The sequence below is a fragment of the Ichthyophthirius multifiliis genome (genome assembly GCF_000220395.1).
Source record: "Ichthyophthirius multifiliis unplaced genomic scaffold scaff_1120509251237, whole genome shotgun sequence".
In the NCBI taxonomy this organism is placed as follows: Eukaryota; Ciliophora; class Oligohymenophorea; order Hymenostomatida; genus Ichthyophthirius; species Ichthyophthirius multifiliis.
In genome coordinates, this window is record NW_004086070.1 from 1 (window position 1) to 7979 (window position 7979).

At 15.8% G+C, this 7979-nt stretch overlaps 2 protein-coding genes across 2 annotated transcripts, besides 17 other annotated features; one reads left to right on the top strand and one right to left on the bottom strand. All coding sequences in view use genetic code 6, as the record gives it.

Annotated features, from left to right (window-relative positions):
• The first annotated feature begins 562 nt into the window (after nucleotides 1-562).
• Nucleotides 563-629: a microsatellite.
• Nucleotides 630-1864: 1235 nt separating this feature from the next.
• Nucleotides 1865-2363, top strand: IMG5_165900 (leishmanolysin family protein, putative; the record flags this gene model as incomplete). Its single annotated transcript, XM_004030151.1, has 1 exon — nucleotides 1865-2363. A coding segment is annotated over one exon (444 nt), but the record flags the coding sequence as incomplete, so codon positions are not given.
• A 706-nt stretch (nucleotides 2364-3069) lies between these two features.
• Nucleotides 3070-3110: a microsatellite.
• Nucleotides 3111-3198: 88 nt separating this feature from the next.
• Nucleotides 3199-3326: a microsatellite.
• Nucleotides 3269-3329: a microsatellite.
• An 89-nt stretch (nucleotides 3330-3418) lies between these two features.
• Nucleotides 3419-3540: a microsatellite.
• Nucleotides 3541-3661: 121 nt separating this feature from the next.
• Nucleotides 3662-3711: a microsatellite.
• An 18-nt stretch (nucleotides 3712-3729) lies between these two features.
• On the bottom strand, nucleotides 3730-5217 carry IMG5_165910 (leishmanolysin family protein, putative; the record flags this gene model as incomplete). Its single annotated transcript, XM_004030152.1, has 3 exons — nucleotides 3730-3914; nucleotides 3969-4337; nucleotides 4392-5217. 3 exons carry the CDS (start codon nucleotides 5215-5217, stop codon nucleotides 3730-3732), a joined length of 1380 nt encoding a protein of 459 aa, XP_004030200.1.
• A 685-nt stretch (nucleotides 5218-5902) lies between these two features.
• Nucleotides 5903-5958: a microsatellite.
• Nucleotides 5919-5966: a microsatellite.
• A 16-nt stretch (nucleotides 5967-5982) lies between these two features.
• Nucleotides 5983-6083: a microsatellite.
• Nucleotides 6025-6116: a microsatellite.
• Nucleotides 6049-6119: a microsatellite.
• A 349-nt stretch (nucleotides 6120-6468) lies between these two features.
• Nucleotides 6469-6538: a microsatellite.
• A 70-nt stretch (nucleotides 6539-6608) lies between these two features.
• Nucleotides 6609-6694: a microsatellite.
• Nucleotides 6695-6863: 169 nt separating this feature from the next.
• Nucleotides 6864-6923: a microsatellite.
• A 358-nt stretch (nucleotides 6924-7281) lies between these two features.
• Nucleotides 7282-7315: a microsatellite.
• A 26-nt stretch (nucleotides 7316-7341) lies between these two features.
• Nucleotides 7342-7406: a microsatellite.
• A 41-nt stretch (nucleotides 7407-7447) lies between these two features.
• Nucleotides 7448-7514: a microsatellite.
• Nucleotides 7515-7979: the final 465 nt, after the last annotated feature.

The following is a 7979-nucleotide window of genomic DNA, read 5'->3' on the forward strand; positions in this document are numbered from 1 at the left end:
AATTATTAAAGATATTTATTTTATCATAAATTTTTATGCTTTTTATATTGTTAGTTTTTTATTAAATCTTAATGTTTTATTTTTGATTTTTTTACTAATATTTCTCTAGTAATATTTTTTTTAGTTTTTAATGATATGTCATCGATTTTATTTTTTTCACAAATTTCGTTTAGTGTTTTATAAAAAAAAATTAGTTAAACATTGAAATAAAATGATTATGATAATTATTATTACAACATTTTTAGTATATTTAATAAACTATTATTTATGATTGTTTCGCACTTATATTAAAATTATTCTTTAAATAAATTTAATTTATACTTTGTAAATATTTTTAATTATATATATATACAATATTATGTTCAAATTTATTTTAAATTTGAACATTTTTGGTAAACATTTACTTTTAAATTAAAGATATTATATCTGTTTTTTATTATATTTATATATAGATATATATATTTAATATAAACCATTTTTATGTTTTAGTCTTATACTTTTTGGGATAATTATTACTTAAAATGCTAGCTATATAGTGATCTTTTAAAAATAACAAGATTTTAATAAAATTTATTTTTAATATCAAAAACAAATAAAATTAATATTTTTAATAAGAAAAATGCAAATAATTTTAGCATGAATATTTATAATCTTAAATTATTTTTTTAAAAATATAATGATTACTGTTAATTTCAAATGCTAAATAATTTTTATATTTTTTATTATAATGATTTATTTAATAAATTTTAAAAATTTAATTATATAAACATATTAAACCATTTTTGTTTATAAATTTATTTATTCTCATTTAAAAAAAAAAATATTATGCATAATTTATATATTAATATTATTTGTTTTATTTATAATTGTTTTTATCATTATTTTATATTTTTTTATTAATGATTTAAACATAGAAAATTACATAATAATTTAATTTTTTTATTGTATATTAATTTATAATTATTACTAATATGAATGTAAAATTAATTAATAATTATTTTTATTATAACTTTATAATAAATTTATTTTATAATTATTTATTCCGGATATATATTTATTATAATTTATAAAATTACATAATTAATTATAAAAATAAATCTTGTAATATCTTTATTATTAAGAAATATTCATTTAATTTTTTTTTAATAAATATTATTGCCTATTTTTTAAAACCTGCTTTTTATTATTTTATTTGATAAAAGTCGTTTAAATATTGAAATATAATAATATAAATTTAAGAAAATTAAATAAAACTTAAAAAGTAAAGCCAAAAGAGAAATGCATATTTAAATAAAATTTTATCAATTTTAATATTTTTTTTCCTATTTAAAATTGAACACACATATAAATGTAGACATAATGATTTAGAAAAACAATTTATTTGGTAAACTTAAAATAATTTAGAAATATAACCTAAAGAATATTTCAATATGGATAGCCTCAAAAAAGTAAACTAATCAAATTAACTATTGATAACTCATACATTAATAAAAATATACCTCGTTAATTAAATGAAACTAAGAAACTTTATTTCTAAAGACTTTTAAAAGTGAATCCAATTTTAGAAAATAATAATTCACAAAAAATGGAAATAGCAGATTTTGGTATTTAGATTTATAAGGTATAATGATTTAAATTGCTGTTTCATCTAGAGGTATTACTGAATCTAATTTACATATTTATTATAACTAAAAATAAACATTAGGTAGAGATTTAGCAAACGTTATGGCTTGTGCTTACAATGAAATACACATAATTGAGAATTTTATTGAAGTTACTGTCCATGAAATTTTACAAAATTTAGGATTCAGTAGATTTTAAATGTAACTTTGGATAAATCACGGAAGTATAATAATAGTTTTTTTAAAAAATGTACTTTTAACTGCTAGGAAATATTATAATTGTCTTAATATGGAAGGTATGCAACTTGAAAATGAAGGAGGAGCTGGCTCTCTAGATTCTCATTTGGAATAAATACTTGTTTAAAACGAAATGATGATGTCTAGTGATGTAATTACGGATGCTTAATTATCAGTTCATACGATTGCTTTATTAAGAGATACTGGTTATTTTACTGAAGTAAATGAAAGCATGGCTGATAACCTTTATTGGGGTAAAGGAAAAGGATGTTAATTTGTAATGGAAGGATGCTATACTAAACAAAAATTTAATGAGTTCCCATCAGAACATAAAATTTAATGTTCTTTCGAAAATGATGGATATGGTGAACCTACTACTACTCCTTTCTTAGATAATTGTATGATGAAAAGTGTTTATGGCAATAAATTGTTTACTTCTTTTAAATAATGATTTTTATATGTATTTACAAACTTATGGAATTAATAGTAAATGCATTGTCTCAACAAGTAATAATGGAGTTAAATTTTTAAACGATATATAAAAAAAATGTCATATATTTTCGAGTTCGCCTGATAAGAGATCTATTACTGTTTATTTTACTTAAATTAAAAGATAAATTATTTATACTAAAAAAGGAGAAATAATGACTATTCAATCTCAAAATAATAAATTTGGTAAATTTGTTTGTTCTTCTTCATTTTCTTAATTCTGTGATTAGGTGTGCAAATCATTGTAGCTTTGTGGGTGTTTTTGTAAGAGGAGTCTATTTATGTTTAACTGGATGGAGGGGGGATACATTGTTCTGTAAAATGTCATTAAGTAGTATTATATTAGTATGTGTAAATCAATATCCTGGAAATCAAATAATTATTTCAGATAAATCTTGTTAAAACTTGTGTCTTAATGGTTATTTTAGACATGGTCCAAAAGAAATGCTTTTATGTCATCTTTTAAATAAAATATTTAAAAGAGGAATAGCTTATGATTGCATACTTTGTTAATTTTTAACAACACTAAATTAATATAATATGGTTAATAAAAGACAAAACTATAGATATAATATATCATTACTTTAATATAATTAATTAAATAAAATTTTAATAGTAAAAGTAAACGTATAAAATGATTTTATATTACAAATTTAAATATATATTTTTATAATTAAATTAATTTTTTTTAATATAAAACATTTTTAATAAGTTAATAAATTATACATTTAATAAAAAAAATATAATTTTATAATAAAAATAAAAAGTATTACAAAAATTAATAATCTTAAATGAAAATTATTATTACTCTGATATATTAAATTTTTAAACATTGTAATAAATAGAAAATTAAATATTATATTACAAATTATTATATAAATAATTTATTAATATAATATATATATAAAAAATTATTTTAAATATATATATATATATATATATATATATATATATATATATATATAATATAATATATAATATTGTTATAATTATAAAAATTATAATTAATTTTTCAAAAAAATCATAAAAATATATTTTTATATTAAAAGTAAATAATATATATATTATTAATTTATTATAATAAAATAACTATAATAAATTATTTAATTTTTTTTTTATTTTTTATATATTTATTTATAAAAATATAAATATATTTTTTTATCTTTATTTTTATTTTAATATATATTTATTTTTTATTATTTAAAAATATAAATATTTATATGAAAAATGGATTTTAATAAAAAATAAAATAAAAATTTATATTATATATATATATATTTATAATTATTCTTTTTAAAAAAATATATATATATAATTTTTTTTTATCATTCATTATTTTTATTATTCCAATTATTTTTTATTAATCATCATATACTACTTATCAATTTAATATTGGAACACATTAACCGTTTCTATTTAGTTGTGTCAAAAATTAACAAGCTGTGCAATTATTAGCTGTTCCTCCATTACATCTTTTACATTATGCATCGCATTATTAGCATATATTACCATGTTTGTAATAACCATTAGGACAATTGGTTTAGCAACTTCTATCAGGACCAATTACTAAATTTTAAGGACATTAATTTACACATTGATTGTTAAATACTACTTAATTACATTTTACAGAGCAATCAATTCCCCCCCATCCAGGTAGACATGAACAAATTCCTCTTACACAAACACCCACTTAGCTACAATGATTCATACATATAGGAACTGAATCACAGAATTAAATAAATGAGGAAGGGCAAGCAATCTTACCATATCTATCATTATTAGGAACAATTTGCATAACTGATCCTTCTTTAGTACAAATAACTTGTCTTTTAATTTAAGGAAAAGTAATAGTAATAGATCTCAAATCAGGAGAACATTAATACTAATGACATCTTCTTTAACTATCATTTGTAAATTTAACTCCATTAGCACTTGTTGAGGTAAAGCATTTACTATTAAAGCCATAAACTTCTAATACCGCATCAACATCTTTATTTATAAAATTATTTTTAAAAGAAGTACACAATTTATTGCCATAAATACTTTTCATCATACAATTATCTAAGAAAGGAGTAGTAGTAGGTTCACCATATCCATCATTTTCGAAAGAACATTAAATTTTACGTTCTGATGGGAACTCATTAAATTTTTGTTTACTATAGCATCCTTCCATTACAAATGAACATCCTTTTCCTTTACCCCAATAAAGGTTATCAGCCATGTTTTCATTTACTTCAGCAAAATAACCAGTATCTTTTAATAAAGCAATAGTATGAACTGATAATTAAGCATCCGTAATTACATCACTAGACATCATCATTTCATTTTAAACAAGTAGTTATTCCCAATGAGAACCTAGAGAGCCAGATCCTCCTTCATTTTCAAGTTACATACCTTCCATAGTAGGACAATTATAATATTTCCTAGCAGTTAAAAGTATATTTTTTGAGTAAACTATTGATGTTTTTAAACCTCTAATAATTACATCTCTTGTTATTTTAGGTAATCCATATTATCCATAATATTTTCCTGTATCAGGATCTATCCAAAGTTGCATTTAAAATCCACTAAATCCTAGGACATGTAAAATTTCATGCACAATAGTTTCAAGATCATTCTCAAATGATTCATTGTCATCTTTTAAACCGAATACTCCAAAATTAATTTAGATTCTACCAAAAGAAGGTCTCAAGTGTTACTCGTTGTGAGCACACACACAAGCGTTTGCTATATCTTTATCTTATGGTGCATTTTTAGCTATGACATAAATATTTAAATCAGAATTAGGAATACCTATGGTTACAGCAGAAGTTGGAATTCTTACACCTAAGCATTCTAATTTCCATATACTGCTGTTTTTTGGAAACATGTTATTTCCTTAAATTGGGTATACTTTTAAAAGTTTTTAAAAATACATTTTAGCTGACTCCAATAATCTAAATACATAATTTTATTATTTAGGAGATAGACTTTTATCAAAGAATGAGTAATCAAAAGTCATTCTAATTGGTTAGCTTTATTTAAAATTTCCATAATTAAGTATTCGTTTAGAATATATTTCTTAATCATTTGAAAGTCTATCATAAAAAGTCTTTTCTAACTCATGATGTTTACATTTATGCGTATGTGCAATTCCGACTAGCAAAAAAACTGCTAAAATTAATAAAATTTTATTTTTAATATACATTTAATTTTTTAATTATTTTTATTATTAATATTTATTTTATTAAATTTTTTATATTTCAATAATTAAAATAATTTTGGTACTATAAAAGATGAGGTTATTAAATTAATATATAAAATTTATTAAATAAAAAAAAAAATTATAATTTTATAATTAAGGCATATATAAAATTTATAAAAGAAAAATTTTAATATGAATTAACAAAATTATTTTTATAATTATTTTTAAGTTTTTAAATATTATAATAAATATGTATCTTTATATAGTGATTAATAAATTAATGCTTTTAAATTTATATAAACAAACAAAAAATTATTATTGAATTTTAATATATTTTATAAAAAAATTATATTCACAAAAAAAAAATACAATTATATTTTATATTAAAAATTATTATATATAATTATTAAAATTATTATATTTAATCAAGAAAAAAAAAAAAATTGTAAAATAAAATAAAATATATAATAATTATAAATATATATATAAATTAAAATATATTTTAAGTAAAATATGAAAATATAATAAAAAAAAATATATATAAATTAAAAATTATAATAATAATAATAATAAAAAAATATATAATATTAATCTATTTAATAAAAAGAAATTTATAAAATAATTAAAAAAAGTAAACAAAAAAATTATTAAATATATAAAAATGCATTTAAATTTTATATATAATATAATATTCTTTAGAAAAAAATATATGATATTATTTGAAACTTAATTATTAATTTTTTTAAAAAGAATCAAATGCTTAAAAGTATTTGTTTAGGTCAATTTTTTTACATTTTTCTTATTAAAAATATTAATTTAGTTTACATTAGAAATATTTTTTTTTTTTTTTAAAACTCTTGTTATTTTTTAAAACAAAATTAAGAAGCATTTAAAAAATAATTGCAAAAAATAAAATAAAAAAAAATAAAAAAAGATTATATTAATATATATTTTTTATATATTTATATATATTTATATATAATATATTAATATAAATTATTTATATTTTTTAACTATACTTTTACCATTATTATTACAATTAAAAATAAAATTTTGCGTATTATTGTATAAATATAAAAAAAAATATATATTTAAATAAAAAATTAAATGAAATAAATAAAATAGTTATTAAAATAATAAAAATTACATAATTAAATAAAAAGAAAATTTATGTAAATCATATTATAAAAGTTGCAATTTTTGATATCAAATGCAAAATAAAAAATATAAACAATAAGGAAAAAATATAAATAAATTTTTAAATAATGTTTACAAAGAATATAAAAATTAAAATTGTAGAAAAAATAAATATAAAAAAAATGATGGAAATTAAAATAAATAAAAATATATATATAATAATAAAAAAAAATAGTTAATAAAAATAAAAAAAATTAAAAATAAAAATATATATTAATAATTTTTATTATATTTATTAAGTAAAAATTAATTAAAATATAAATAAATATATTATTTTTTTATTTAATTATATTGTATTATAAATATATTTTCTTTTTTTTTAATTTACAACTTTAAATTAATTTTTTAAATATATAAAATCAATTTTTTTATTTTTTATTTTAAGTTTTTAATTATCAAATAACAAATTGCAATTTATTTTAATTAACTTATTTATTATTATTTTATTATTTTTTTTTTTTTATAATATATTTCTGTTAATAATTTATTTATTTATTATCATATAATAATTTATAAAAACCTAAAATATATATTTTTTTTATATGTATATATATAATATTTTGTAATAATAATTTTTTTTAATAATCATAAAAAAATTTTGATTATATATATTTTTAATTTTTAAATATTAATTTATTCATAATAATTTTATTTTTTAAATAAAATTATATAATAATTAAAACAACTTAATATTATTTAATAATTTTAATATTAATATAATAATATATTAAATCTTATATAAATAAAATTATTTTAATTAAAATAATATATTTTAAATAATATAAAATTACAATATCAAATAAAAGATAAAATATTTTTATATAAAATTTATTCGTATTATTTTATTTTTAGTTAAATTTTTAAAATATAATTAAAAAAATAATTAAATATATTTATATTCGTATTAATTTTCAAATTCAATAATAAATCTTTAAAATAAATGTAAAAATTATTATCATTCGATATTAACATTATCATTTTTTTTTTAAAAAAAAAATCTAAATCTTAAATTTATTTATTTTTATTGTTATTTACATTTTTGTTATCAAAAATTTTATTTTTGTTTGTTTTTGATATTAAGTATTTTATTTAATAAAAATCATATTAATTTTTTTAAATTTCATTATGTTTTTTTCTAAATAATTATTTCAAAAACTATCTTTTATAATATAAAAATGGTTTACTTTTAATATACATATATATATTAATAAAATAAAATGAGATATATAATCCCTGTATTTAAAATAATA